General features: G+C 50.7%; 1 protein-coding gene across 1 annotated transcript; it reads left to right on the forward strand.

The window, feature by feature from the left end:
* The first annotated feature begins 581 nt into the window (after window positions 1-581).
* On the forward strand, window positions 582-12,909 carry LOC122097399 (cytochrome P450 2B4-like). The gene is made up of 9 exons (XM_042667857.1): window positions 582-775; window positions 4,189-4,351; window positions 4,463-4,612; window positions 5,446-5,606; window positions 6,569-6,745; window positions 8,920-9,061; window positions 10,024-10,211; window positions 10,950-11,091; window positions 12,515-12,909. Exons 1-9 carry the CDS (start codon window positions 605-607, stop codon window positions 12,694-12,696), a joined length of 1,476 nt encoding a protein of 491 aa, XP_042523791.1. The 5' UTR covers window positions 582-604; the 3' UTR covers window positions 12,697-12,909.
* The last annotated feature ends 2,069 nt before the right edge of the window (window positions 12,910-14,978 follow it).

Here is a 14,978-nt window from a genome sequence, read left to right on the forward strand (position 1 = left end):
AGTGTCCCCTCTGGCCCCTCTACCTGTGGGCCTTACAACTCTTGACCTCCCAGCGGGAGCAGGTAGACCCTGGGAAGAGCCCCATGGGTCTTCAGGGAGGCCTTGGGTGGATGGGGGTACAATGGGGCTGGGGCACAACTTGCACGCGCATAGGTGCATGCACATACACACATACACATACACACACCTCGATCTCACACAAATGACTCCCTCCACAAGCTCGACTAAGGCAAACACACCTTTGGCATGGTAAAGCAGATACCTTTACTATAGGAGCTCCCGCTCAGTCTTGGACACAAACACACACACACACACACACACAGACACACACAGACACACATGTGCACACACACTCACACTCGTGCACTTCTGCCAAATGGTTTCTAGGGCTGAGGTGGGGGAGCAGAGTGGCCAGGCTGGCTGGGCAGGAAGCAGAGGAGCCTGCACCCCTCCCCTGAGCTGGCACTTGGGGACAAGGAGGGGGGGAAGGGGGGGAGGGAAAAGGCAGGAAGGGGAGGCGTGGCCAACTGGGTGAGGAGACTTGATCAGAATAAAAGGGCAAGTTCAAGGCTGGGCTGAAGTGGACACCACCCAGCCCAGGATCATGGAGCTCAGCGTCCTCCTCTCCCTGGTGCTCCTCACTGGCCTCCTCCTTCTCCTGCTCAGGGCTGGCTCAAAGGCCCGTGGCCACCTCCCTCCGGGGCCCCGGCCTCTGCCCTTGTTGGGGAACGTTCTGCAAATGGATAGACACGGGCTCCTGAAATCTTTCCTGCAGGTGAGACAGGGCTGGACGGAGCCTGGGATATAGGTGGTGGGGGGATTCCTCCACTTGGACAGGAAGGGGAGTGGGGATCACACAGTAGAGAGCGAGGACCCCTCTCCAGACGCAGGGGTTGGGCGGGCGGGAGGGGAGAGTGAGGAGTCCAAGGCAGGATCCTGAAGCATGACGGATGGTGGGTAGGTTGTCAGAAGCAATCTTGCTCTGTTGGGAAGTTCTGGGGGGCTACTGTTCCCAGACAGGGTGTCGGGGTGTCAACTTGTACTCTCCTCTGTCACCCTTTGCTATGTCCTTGGGTACATATCCTGGAAGAGAGAGACAAACAAACAAACAAAGAAACAGGGTGGAAGTAACAGCGGAATCGGTTTTGTTGTGATCAACAAGGGTGAGCAAAGTCTGGCAGGAGTTGGTGTCAGGACTAAAGGGAGGTCAGTGGAGGACGGGGGGGGGGGGGTAGAGGGGGGTTAAGGGCGGGTCTACTGCCTGTCAATAAAAGCCTGATGAGGGGGCCAGCACAGAATAGAGCCCAGAAGAGCCATTCCATTTTTATTGTATTCTTTTTGCAGTGTTGAGTATAAAACCCAGAGCTTTGCTCACGCCAGGCAAGTGCTCTACCCCTGAGCACTGGATTTTTATATTTTTCCTCCTTAATGAAACAGGGTTAGCCTTGAGTTCACATTGTTCCTGTTTTTGCCTCCTGAGGGTTGGGATTACAGGAGTGTGTCACCATGCTTGGCTCCTCCAGTGTTTCAAACACGTGCTTTTGTGCTTATAAGGGAGGCCAAGAGAACACTCTGCTATTAGAACACAAAGGTCCAGGAAGAGTTTCTGTAAGAGATGGGACTTAAAGCTGGGTGCCAGAGGCTCACGCCTGTCATCCTAATTACTCAAGAGGCTGAGATCTGAGGATTGTGGTTCAAAGCCAGCCCAGGCGAGGAAAGTCCGTGAGACTCATTTTCTCCAATAAATCACCAGAAAACTGGAAGTGGCGCTGTGGCTCAAAGTGGTAGAGTGTTGGCCTTGAGCAAAATAACTGAAGGACAGCACCCAGGCCCAGAGTTCAAGCTCCATGTCCAACAAAAAAAAGGGAGATGGAAGTTAAACAGAGCCTCTAAAACTGGATGAGGGAGCAAGGATGATCCCGAAGAAGAAGCCATTCTGGAGGAGCTGTTCACGAGAAGGCTGAGGGGCATGGAAGAGTGGGTTTCGGTCCACCCATGGTGATGAGGCAGCCATTCAATGATGATGGTAGAGCAAGAACTTGGCTTAGCCAATGCCAAAGGTCATGGAAGCAGCAGAGTGGCCTCAGAGGGTGGGCAAGACGGTGTCTCGCAGGTGTCTTTGTTTCCTGTTGATATCACAAAACGCTTGAGGCTGAGAACTTGGCAAAGTCAAGAGGTGTATAACTAACAACGGCTTTTGGCAGCTGATCTCATCCCAAGATCAGGCTGGCCTTGAACCTCGATCCTCCAGATCTCAGCCTCCTGAGTAGCTGGGGTGACAGATGTGAGCTGCCGGCACCCAGCGAACACTCTGGACTTTCAGATGATTCTGTCGATGCTGGAATGAGTCAGGCTCGTGGGGGGGCAGGAATGCATCTTCCATGTAGCAAGGACATGGATTTTGGGTTTCTGGGGGTGGAATAAGATGATCAGAGCAGCTGCGTGTTTTCCTGTGGAGGCATAAAAGCAATACAGCAACAAAACCCCGATGGTATCAACAACACAACGCATGAATCATATGAATTGAACTTGATAAACAAAACGAGTTTTGCAGCATCGTGGCCATGTAGAGAAGGTGGGCATTCTCCTAAAGTTGACACACAGTGGTTGAAATGTTGGGGAAAACTAGCTAGATGCCAGTGGCTCACAGCTGTCTTCCTAGCTGAGATCTAGAGGATCGTGGTTCAAAACCAACCCAGGCAGGAGAGACTGTGCGACTCTTACCTCCAATGAATCAGCAAAATCACTGCAAGTGGAGCTGTGGCTCAAGTGGTAGAGCGCCAGCCTGGAGCATAAACGCTCAGAGACAGTGCCTAGGCCCTCAGTTCAAGCCCCAGGCTTTGTATGCATGTGAACACACATGCATGCATGCACACACATGTGCATATACACAGAGAATTGGTGAAAACCCAGTGTTTGAGCTGCAGACGAGACTACAGACTCTAGGAGCCTAAGTCCTCACACAAAACCAGACTGGGAAAAGTAAAGATCCAACCAGAGGGGTTACAATTACATGGGCAAGGTAATGAGTACATTTCTTATCAAGCATTGTTGCCTCCTCCTTTGTTTCCCCTTCCCATACCTCCCAGGAGTTAGCTTCTTGAGTGAGTGCTGGGATTACAGATAGGCGCTACCAGGCTTATTACTATGATTATTTGAGTCAAGAGTAAAGTTGAGCCGGGTGCTGGTGTGAGCCTGTCATCCTAGCTACTCAGGAGACTGAGATCTGAGGATCACGGTTCAAAGCCAGCCTGAGCAGGAAAATCTGTGAGACACTTATCTCCAATTAACCACTAGAAAACTAGAAGTGGTGCTGTGGCTTAGGCGGTAGAGCACTTGCCTTCAGCTAAGAGTGCAGGGACAGCGCCCAAGCCCTGAGTTCAAGCCCCATGACTGACAACAACAGCAACAACAAAAGTGAAGTTGACCATCACCCTGAAGAGTGCACAGCCTGAGGAGATTGTAACAGAACACACAGACCAAGTAAGACCAGAGCCCGTTCTGGGGTAACCTGCCACCTCCCACATTCTAGTCATTATCCTGCTGCTGGGCATTGGATGCACCTGGGGCTAAACTTCCTGTAAGTAGCACCAAAAGACAAACCAAATGGGGTTTTTGTGTCTAGCTGCTTTCACCCCACATTCTCTCTTCTAATTCCATCCCTGTTGTCAGTGATAGCGGTAGACTTATCCTTTTCATTGTGTAACATTCCACCAGAGGGATCAATTACTGCCTGCCTTATAATTATATGTATCTTATATTCATTTGTTATATTTATTTTTTTGGTGGTACTAGGGTTTGAAACTCAAGAGCCTCATGCTTTGCTGTGCAGGAAACTCTACCACTTGGGCCTCACATACAGTCCTTTTTTTTTGCTTTTGTTATTATTATTATTTTTTCTCAGTCATGGGGCTTGAACTCAGGACCTGAGAATGGGCCCTGAGCTTTTGTGCTCAAGTCTAGCACTCTACTACTTTGAGCCACAGCTCCATTTCTGATTTCCTGGTGGTTCATTAGAGCTCAGAGTCTCATGGACTTTGCTGCATGGGCTGGGTCAACCCACAATCCTTAGATCTCAGCCTCCTGAGTATCTAGGCTTACAGGCGTGAGCCATCAGCCAGAGGGCTGGCTGCATCTAATGGTTTGAACAGTCTCATAAGGAACTAGCAGTAACTCTTGCCATGGCAGCTTCGAGAACGGTATGGGGATGTGTTCACCGTGTATCTGGGATCAAGGCCGGTGGTCATGCTGTGTGGGACTGACACCATCCGGGAGGCCCTGGTGGACCAGGCTGAGGCCTTCTCTGGCCGAGGGACGATTGCCAGCGTCCAGCCAATCTTCCAGGACTATGGTAAGGGCCTGCAGGATGTAGGGGAGAAGGTGGGAAGGGGGAGAGGAGGACCTGGTCTCCTTGGATCTTCCTCCTGTAACTCCTGCCTCCATGACCCCTCTCCCCTGCCAGGTGTGGTATTTGCCAACGGGGAGCGGTGGAAGACCCTTCGGCGGTTCTCTCTGGCCACCATGAGGGATTTTGGGATGGGGAAGCGGAGTGTGGAGGAGCGGATCCAGGAGGAGGCGCAGTGTTTGGTGGAGGAGCTGCGGAAAACCAATGGTGAGGCCCAGGCCCAGAGAGGAGGGGGATGGGCTGGGGGTGGGGAGCAATTGAGAGACAGAGCTGTCCATGTGAGCAGAGAGCTAAGGATGAAGACGAGAATGAGAGATACACAGACAGACAGACAGGTGGACCCCCAAGGAAATAAGCATGATTATTGATTATTGATGATTATGTTCAAGAATGACTCAAGTGCTGGGCGCTGGTGGCTCCTGCCTTATCAGCTTAGCTATACTCAGGAGGCCAAGATCTGAGGATTGCAATTTGAAGCCAGCCAGGACAGAAACATCTGTGAGATACTCATCTCCAGCGAGCCAGCAAACAAGCAGAGATGCAGCAGGGTGCAGGTGATTCATGTCTGTCATCCTAGCTATGCAGGAAGCTGAGATCTGAGGATTTACCATCCAAAGCCACGCCCATCAGGAAAGTCTGTGAGATTCTTATTTCCAAGGAACCACCAGAAAACCGGAAGTAGTGTTGTGACTCAAAGTGGTAGAGTGCTAGCCTTGAGCAAAAGAGCTCAGGCTTGGAGTTCAAGCCCTAGGGCCAACAAAAAAAGCAGAGATGGAAGCATGGTTCAAGTGGTAGAGCTCCAGCTGTGAACAAGAAAGCCAAGGGATGGTGAGAGGCCTTGACTTCAAGCCTCAATAGCACACACACACACACACACACACACACACACACACACACAGAACCAGAGTGGCACAGGCAGAGAAACAGGGAAGGAGAGACAGATTTTTAAAAAATGCTCAGTACTGAGCAATGCAGAAAAGTCACACACAGAGGAGGAAAGCTGATCCCCAGACTCTTGTGCCCCCCACTTCTCCTCCCAGGGGAACTCGTGGACCCCACCTTCCTCTTCCAGTCCATCACGGCCAACATCATCTGTTCCATCGTCTTTGGAGAACGATTTGACTACAAAGATCACAACTTCCTGCACCTCCTGGACATGTTCTATCAGAGCTTCGCGCTCATCAGCTCCTTCTACAGCCAGGTGTGGAGGGGAGGGAGAGAAGGGGGCAGAGGCTCCCACACAGGGTGGAAGGGAAAAGGAGGATGTGTTTTGGAGGCTCAAAAGGAATGGAAGAGGCAGAAACCACAGCGGGAGACAGGGAGGCTGAGATCTGTATTTAGGGAGAGACGGTGAACAGAGAGAGAGAGAGAAAGAGAGAGAGACAGAGACAGAGAGAGACAGAGAGACAGAGAGAAAAGGAAAAAGAAAGGAAAGAGGGAAAGGAGGGAGGGAGGGAGGAATGAAGGTGAAAAGGAAGGAAAGAAGGAAGGAGAAAAGGAAGGAAGGAAAAAAGGAAGAAGGAAAGAAAGGAGGAAGAAAGCAAGGGAGGGAGGAAGGAAGGAATGAACCAGGGAAGGAAAGTGGAAAGAATGTAAAGAAGGGAAGGAAGGAAAGAGGAAGGAAGGAAGGAAAGAAGGAAGAAAGGTGGAAAGGAAGGAAGAGGGAAGCCAGCTGAGAGTCAGAGAGATGACAAGAGAATGAGAACTTGGCAAAGAAAGGAAAGAAGAAGATAGGAAGAGTTAAGTATAAGAAGACAAGACAGAGCCGGGCGCTGGTGGCTCACGCCTGTAATCCTAGCTACTCAGGAGGCTGAGATCTGAGGATTGCGGTTCAAAGCCAGCCCGGGCAGGAGAGACCCTGAGACTCCTATCTCCAATAACCACCAGAAAACCGGAAGTGGCGCTGTAGCTCAAGTGGTAGAGCACTCGCCTTGAGCTAAAGAGCTGAGGGACAGTGCCCAGGCCCAGAGTTCAAGCCCCACGGCCCACCAAAAAAAAAAAAAAAAAAGACAGAATAGAGGCAAATTGTGCAAGACAATGTGTGTGTGTGTGTGTGTGTGTGTGTGTGTGTGAGAAAGGGAGGGAAGGGGGGAGTGAGGGTTCCACATGAAGCGCCCCTCCCTGACCCGCCCCGGATATTCTGGCCCCTGCTTCTGGTGGCAGGTGTTTGAGCTTTTCTCCAGTGTCATGAAGCACTTTCCTGGGAAGCACAGAGAGATCTACAAAAACCTGCAGGAGGTCAACGCGTTCATTGCCCAGCGTGTGGAATGGCACCGGGCAACCCTGGACCCCAGCATGCCGAGAGACTTCATCGATACCTACCTCCTGCGCATGGACAAAGTAGGTGCCACGGGAAAAGGGTGGCAGCCAGAGAGGAAAGGAAATGGAGGAGAGGAAGAGCAGAGTGGAGAGGACAGGGATAGGATTATAAGGAAGGAAGAGAAGGATCAATTCAGACATCGATTATCACATCCACCCATCCATCCACCAAGGCCTCCACCCACTATCTATCATCCATCTACCCAACACCCATCTACTCATTCACAATCCATCTTCCACTTTCTCCATCCATTCACTTACCCACACATTCAACCACCCATCTATTTATCTACCCAACCACTCTTTTATCCATCAATGCATCCACCCATGCCCATCCATTCCTCTAAACAATATCCATCTATTCACTCATATCCATCCTCCATCCACTTACCCACCCTCCACCCATTCATTCAGTTTTCCAGCTATCCATCCATCTACCCATCTATCTATCCACCCACCCATCCCTTATCCAGCCACTTATCCACCCATTCACTTATCCACCACTACCCATCCACCCCCGTATCAACCCATTGATCAACGCATGCAACCACTCATATATCCACCCACCCACCCACCCACCCACCTATCCATCCATCCATCCATCCACCCATCCATCCATCCACCCACCCACCCACCCACCCATCCACCCACCCACCCACCCACCCACCCATCCATCCATCCATCCATCCACCCATCCATCCATCCATCCATCCATCCATCCATCCATCCATCCATCCATCCATCCATCCATCCATCCATCCAGAGAAGGGGACTGTCAGAGGAAAATGGGCATGGTAAAATAAAACAACAGCAAAAAGAAAACCCCAGGGGAAAAAAGACCCACAGATACAGAAAGAGAATGGGAGAGAAAGAGAGAAACTGGAAGGGGTGTGGGGAGGAGATAACAGTGTTTAAAAAGAAATGTACTGGGCTGGCAAGATGGCTCAGTGGTAGAGCGCTTGCCTTGCATGCTTGAGGCCCTGGGTTCGATTCCTCAGCACCACATAAGCAAAAAGAAAAAAAGCTGGAAGTGGCGCTGTGGCTCAAGTAGTAGAGCGCTAGCCTTGAGCTGAAGAGCTGAGGGACAGTGCCCAGGCCCAGAGTTCAGGCCCCACGACTGGACCCAAAACAAACAAACAAAAAAAAAGAAATGTACTCATTGGGCTTGGAATGTGGCTTAGTGGTAGAGTGGTTGCTAAGCATGCATGAAGCCCTGGATTAGATTCCTTAGTACCGCATAAACAGAAAAAGCTGGAAGTGGCACTGTGGCTCAAGTGGTAGGGTGCTAATGTTGAGCAAAAGAAGCTCAGGGACAGCAGGGCTCCGGTGGCTCACACCTCTAATCCTAGCTACTTAGGAGGCTGAGCTCTGAGGATCAGGGTTCCCAGCCAGTCCTGGCAGGAAAGTCCATGAGACTATTATTTCCCATAAACCACCAGAAAACCAGAAGTGGTGCTGTGCTTTAAGCTGCAGAGCACTGGCCTTGAGCTGAAAAGCTGAGGGATAGTGCCCAAGCCCAGAATTCAAGCCCCACGATTCACCAAAAAAAAAAAAAAAGCTCAAGACAGTGCCCAGTCCCTGAGTTCAAGCCCCAGGATTGGCTTATATAACTGTAACATCCTCCCCATCAACTTTACAATGTGTATTTGTGTGTGTGTGTGTGTGTGTGTGTGTATGTGAGAGAGAGAGAGAGAGAGAGGAGAGAGAGAAAGAGAGAGAGAGAGAGAGAGAGAGAGAGAGAGAGAACCAAACAACAGAAGAAGCCAGGTGCTGGTGGCTCACTCCTGTAATCCTAGCTATGCAGGAGGCTGAGATCTGAGGATCACTGTTCAAAGCCAGCCAGTCAGGAAAGTCTGTGGGACTCTTATCTCCAATTAAGCACCAGAAAACCGGAAGTGGCGTTGTGACTCAAGTGGTAGAGTTCTCGCCTTGAGTTGAAGAGCTGAGGGACAGCACCCAGGCCCAGAGTTCAAACCCCATGACCAACAACAACAATAACAAAAAGAATAAGAGAGTAAGATAGAGGGAAGAGAGAGCCAGAGACAGAATTGAATGGTTGATGTGTTCAGCACAGCAAAGCAGGTGAAATAGCATGAATCCTAAAACAGGGAGGGCACCCGGAGACTCTGTGCACCTTCCCACAGTGAGGTCTCTGTCTCCTCTGATCCCCCTCCTCCCCTGTTCCTCTAAACCAGGAGAAATCCAACCCTCACACCGAGTTCCACCATCAGAATCTCATCATTTCCTTGCTCTCGCTCTTCTTTGCGGGCACCGAGACCAGCAGCACCACCCTGCGCTTCGGCTGCCTCATCTTGATGAAGTTCCCCCACGTCGCAGGTAGGGCAGCCGATCGGCGAGGCCTGCGGAGCCTCTGTGCGCTGCAGAGGTGGGCAAAGCATGAGAGAGACGCTGGCCTCTTATTCCAGCCTCTCTCCAGGCTGTGGACGACCTCCTAACTAAGCCTGTCCTCTGCTGGGCAAAGAAAGAATTGTTGATTCTTTCTTCCACTCCTTTGTCACATTGCTTAAAAAATTGAGCTATCCACTCATCAATCTACCCACCCATCCACCCATCCACACACCCATCCATCCATCCATCCATCCATCCATCCATCCATCCATCCATCCATCCATCTATCCATCCATCCATCCATCCATCCATCCATCCATCCATCCATCCATCCATCCATCCATCCATCCACTCTATCCATCTGTCCACCAATCCACTCATCCACTCATCTAGCCAATCAACCCATGCATCTATTCATCCATTCACCCAACCAACCATCCGTTCATCTATCCATCCACTCATCCACTCACCCATCCATCTACTCATTGATCGATTGATTTACTCATGGGTACCCAAGGGCACACACTTTTATTATTATTATTATTTTTGGGTCCGTTCGTGGGGCCTGAACTCTGGGCCTGGGCACTGTCCCTCAGCTCTTCAGCTCAAGGCTAGCGCTCTACCACCTGAGCCACAGCGCCACTTCTGGCTTTTTTCTTTTTGCTTATGTGGTGCTGAGGAATCGAACCCAGGGCCTCATGCATGCAAGGCAAGTGCTCTACCACTGAGCCACCTTCCCAGCCCCACAAGGGCACACACTTTTATGACGGGACATGCTGTGAATTCTTGCTGTGTCTCCCCCTGCCCTGTCCCCTAGAGGACTGTGCTGAGGGCATCGATCACGGAGCTAGTCGCTGCAGGTTGTCATGGCATCATGAACACTCGGGAAACAGTGTCCTCGCTGCAGTGTCTCCGTGAGGTGCAGCTCACGGTCCCTCTTGTCTGTGCAGAGAGAGTCCAAAAGGAAATCAAGGAGGTCATTGGCCTTCACCGCCCGCCAGCCCTCGATGACCGCACCAAAATGCCCTACACCGACGCTGTCATCCACGAGATCCAGAGGTTCTCTGACCTCCTCCCTATCGGGGTGCCTCATGTGGTCACCAAGGACACTGAGTTCCGAGGGTACATCATCCCCAAGGTGAGGCAGGCTGGGCCCCTCCCTCTCCCTTCCCCTCTCCCTTCCCCTCTCCCTCCTCCTCGACCTAGTCCTCGACCTAGTCTTCATCCTCGCCCTCCTGCTCTTCCTCTTTCTCCTGCTCCTCTCCTTCTCTGTCTCTTTCTCTTCCTTCTTCTCCTCTTCCCTTCTCCTTCTCCTCCTTCGTCCTCTTCCTCTTCCTCCTTTTCTTCTCCTTGCCATTCTTTTTCTGTCTCCTCCTCCTTCATCTTATTCTCCTTACCCTCCTCCTCCTTCCTCCTCCTCCTTTGCCTCCCCCTCCTTTTTTTCACCTTGAACTCAGTGCCTGGGGTCTGTTCCTGAGTTTTTGTGTTCAAGGCTGGTGCTCTACCACTTGAACCACAGAAGAGTTTCATGGATTTTCCTATCTGGGCTGGGTTCAAACTGAGATGCTCTAGATCTCAGGTCCTGAGTAGCTAGGATTATGGGTGTGAACTACAGGTGCCCAGGTTATCTCTTCTGTCCTTAACCCTCTATCTCAACTTGTTGCTATTTTTCAACAGGGTCTCGTTATTTTTGCAAAACTTAATCTATTTTCTTACATGTGAGTATAATATATATATATATATATGATGCTACTGGTGTTTGAACTTTGTTTTGGTTTTACGCTGGCTAGGCAGGTGCTCTACAGCTAAACCACACCTCCAGTCCAGTCCCAGAAAGAGCAATATCTTTGATCTTTGATCTTGTAACCTTTTCTAGAACACTGAAGTCTACCCCATCCTGAGTTCTGCTCTCCATGACCCACACTACTTTGCAAAACCAGATGAGTTCAACCCTGACCACTTTCTGGATGCCAGCGGGGCAGTGAAGAAGAATGATGCCTTCATGCCTTTTTCCATTGGTAAGTGGTATCCTCCATTCCTTTCCCGGACACCAGAGGGCAGGCCCGACCCTCTTCCTGAGACAGACAACAGCAGGTACTTGTTTATTGAGCATATAGCACATTCTAGCTGCTTAGTCTGAACCACCCCCATTCTGTCTGCACTACAATCTGGTGAGGGGACTTGAGAGGTTAGATTATGTCCTAAAGACACATCTTGGGGTGGGCCCCAGTGGCTCACCCCTGTCATCTTACTCAGGAAGCTGAGATCTGAGGATCACAGTTCAAAGCCAGCCAGGGTAGGAAAATCCTTGAGACTCTTTTTTTTTTTTGGGTCCAGTTGTGGGGCCTGAACTCTGGGCCTGGGCACTATCCCTCAGCTCTTCAGCTCAAGGCTAGTGCTCTACCACTTGAGCCACAGCGCCACTTCCAGCTTTTTTTTCTTTTTGCTTATGTGGTGCTGAGGAATCGAACCCAGGGCCTCATGCATGCAAGGCAAGCGCTCTACCACTGAGCCACCTTCCCAGCCCCATCCTTGAGACTCTTATCTCCAATGAACCAGCAAAAAGTCAGAAGTAGAGCTGTGGCTCAAGTCACAGTCTTGAGAAGAAAGAGCTCAGGACAGCACCAAGACCTTGAGTTTAATCCCCAGGTCTGGCGTGCATGTGCCCCCCCCCCCCCATCAACAACAACAACAAGGAAAAGAAACATATAGAGGCTTCCTACTGCAGACAGACTGAATTAATAGACCACGAGAACCAAGGAGATATCAAGGTTATCCAAGTAGCCCTAAGGAAAAAGAAGGGAGAAAAGCCAGTCCCAGAACCAGTTCCTGGGGAAGGGCCTGCCTGAGCCCTCCCTACCACCTGCCTCCTCCATTCTAGAGGTGCCAAAGGATGTTGGACCCTTGCCCACGCAGGCGCGATTCCCCACCCACCCCACCCACATTAGGATTCCTCATGGGAACCAATGTTGAGCTAACAGTCTATAAGACCTACTTTTCAGCTGGGTGCCGGTGCTCACACCAGTAATCCCAGCTGCTCAAGAGGCTGAGATCTGAGGATTCAAATCCAGCCCAGGCAGAACAGTCAATGAGACTCTTAACTCCGGTTACCACCAAAAAAGCCAGATGTGGAGCTGTGACTCAAATGGTAGAGTAGCAGCCTTGAATGAGAAGTGCTGAAGGTCAGTGCCTAGGCTCTGAGTTCAAATCCCAGGGTGGGCACAAAAGAAGTAGAGAAATGCACACAGGACACCCACCTCAACTTCTCCTCCCAGCGTCAGAAGGATCAGGACCCTACCCCCCCCAAAAAAAAGATGTACCCCTAATCTCCAGTCTGTAGTCCATTCCCTCTGAGGGCACAGGCATCTGGGTGTAAGGATGAGGCCAGGCCAAGACTCTGCCCTGTCCCAGCATCCACAGGCTGCTCTTCTGTGCCCACAGGGAAGCGCATCTGTCTCGGTGAAGGAATCGCCCGGAGTGAATTATTCCTCTTCTTTACCACCATCCTTCAGCACTTCTCCTTGGCCAGCCCCATGGCTCCGAAGGACATTGACCTGTCCCCCCGTGAGTGTGGCGTGGGCAGAGTGCCCCCCACCTACCAGCTGCGCTTCCTGCCCCTCTGAACCGCAGAAGAGGGCTCAGAGGATTTGAGGTCATGAAATGTCCCCCACCTCTGTAGGAAAGCCTTATCCACCATCTTGGATGTGAACAGTCTCTCATGTTCATAGCTTGACCAGGTCTTTCTTCTCCTCTAAACAATTGCAAGCTGGGTGCTGATGGCTCACGCCTGTCATCCTAGCTACTCAGGAGACTGAGATCTGAGAATCAAAGTTCAAAGCCAGCCTGGGCAGGAAAGTCCATGAGACTCTTACCTCCAATGAACCACTGAAAAACCTGAAGTGACGCTGTGGCTCAGGTGGTAAAGTGCTAGCTTTGAGCACAAAGAGGCTCAGGGCTAGCACCCAGACCCTGAGTTCCAGCCCCATAACTGACAAGAAAGATTTCAGCCATTAGAAGCAATCATGCAAAACAACAAGAATGATAACAACCACAAAGCCTCTTTCTTGGGTGTACATATCCAGAAGCAGGGCTGAGAGGAGAAATTTGGCTCAAGATCCTTGTGTGGTTATGTTTCTAAGCCACTGTCTAATGCAAAATGGCGCTCCCTTGCTCAGCTCCATGCCCCGCCCCCCCCCCCCCCCCCATCCATTGGCTTCCCGTGCTCTGCAGGATTTCAAGGACTCTGCTATGCCTTCTCAATACTCAACTTGTCTGTCCAATGGGGTGGGTACAATGGCCACGTCTGTCTGTGTCTCTCTCTTGCTCATTTGCTCCCTCCCTTTCTCTTTGCCTGTCCTACGGCTTGAACCCAGAGTGTCATGTTCTTACTTCATTTTTCACTCAAAGGTGGTGCTCTACAACTTGAGTCACACCTCCACCCAACTTCTAGCTTTTTTTGTTTTTGCTGGTTCGTTGGAGATAAGAGGCTCATGGATTTTTCCTGCCCAGGAGTTGGGGAGAATGTTGGTTTTGAACCATGGTCTTCAGGATCCTCCAATCTCAGCCTCCTGAGTAGCCAGGCTGACAGGCATGAGCCCCCGGCTGCACGCTGCTCTTACAGATGCACACGAGACCCCTAGCACAACATGGCATCGGTGGTGTGTGGTCACACCGGCGTGAGTGGAGGGGCCGGGTTCTGTGTGACTCCAGAATTTGTCCAAACTCTTCCCTGGGGCCACCCCTCGCCCTCCATGTAGATCCCAAGAAAGATGCACAGCATGCAAAATGCACTGCTTTCCAATGTGGCGTTTGGCTCATTCACAGAGTTGCACCATGACTGGTTCTGAGTTCAGCACATTTTGGTCATTCCTTCCACAACTTGGCACCTAATAAAACGATCATCCCTCAATTCCTGCCTCCCATTCCTCCCTCCCCCAGTCCTTGCCCCCAGCAACGGGCCTGGTGTGGACTGGCTTCTCTATTCGGCAGATTTTCAATAAATACAATCAGAGAAGGTGGCTCAGTGGTAGAGCGCTTCCCTTGCTTGCATGAGGCCCTGGGTTCGATTCCTCAGCACCACATAAGCAGAAAAACCCAGAAGTGGCGCTGTGGCTCAAGTGGTAGTGTGCTAGCCTTGAGCTGAAGAGCTGAGGGATGGAGCCTAGGCCCAGAGTTCAGGCCTCATAACAGAACAAAAAAAAAAGAATCAAACAGGTGATCTCCTGTGTCTGCTGCTTTTACTCCACATGGTACTTTCCATGTTCCTCCCCAATGGAAAGGATCATAACCACCCAAGGCCATAGCCCTCTGCCACCTGCATTCTCACCTTCCTCCTCTACTTCTCTCTGAACAAGCATCTCCTTGATCCATGCCCCTGAGTGGTGAGATTCTTATATTGGCACCTTGGAGTACCTACTCTTTCTTTTTCTTTCTTTCTTTCTTTCTTCATTATCATCTATCTGTCTATTCATCTATCTCTAGCTATCCATCTCTATCATCTATCTATCTATCCATCCATCTGTCCATCCTTTTATCTATTTTTGTGCTAGTACTGGGGCTTGAACCCAGGGCCTTACATCACACTTAGCTTTCTATGCTCAACGCTAGTGCTCTACCACTTGAGCCATTGCTCCACTTCTGGCTTTTTGTTGGTTCATTGGAGGAAGAGTCTTATAGACTTTCCTGCCCTGGCTGGATGTGACCCATAACCCTCAGATCACAGCCTCCTGAATAGCTAGGTTTACAGCCCAAGTCACTGGTGCCTGGCCTTTTTGGAAATTTTTGTGTGCACACTCATTGAGGAAATTGGGTGACAATTTTCTTTTTGTGATGTCTTTTCCAGGTTTTGGTTTATAGGGTCTCATACTGGCTTCATAGAATGATTTCAGTAACATTGTTTCCCTTC

Source organism: Dipodomys spectabilis, unplaced genomic scaffold (assembly GCF_019054845.1).
Source record: "Dipodomys spectabilis isolate Male_0828 unplaced genomic scaffold, ASM1905484v1 ptg000422l, whole genome shotgun sequence".
In the NCBI taxonomy this organism is placed as follows: domain Eukaryota; kingdom Metazoa; phylum Chordata; class Mammalia; order Rodentia; family Heteromyidae; genus Dipodomys; species Dipodomys spectabilis.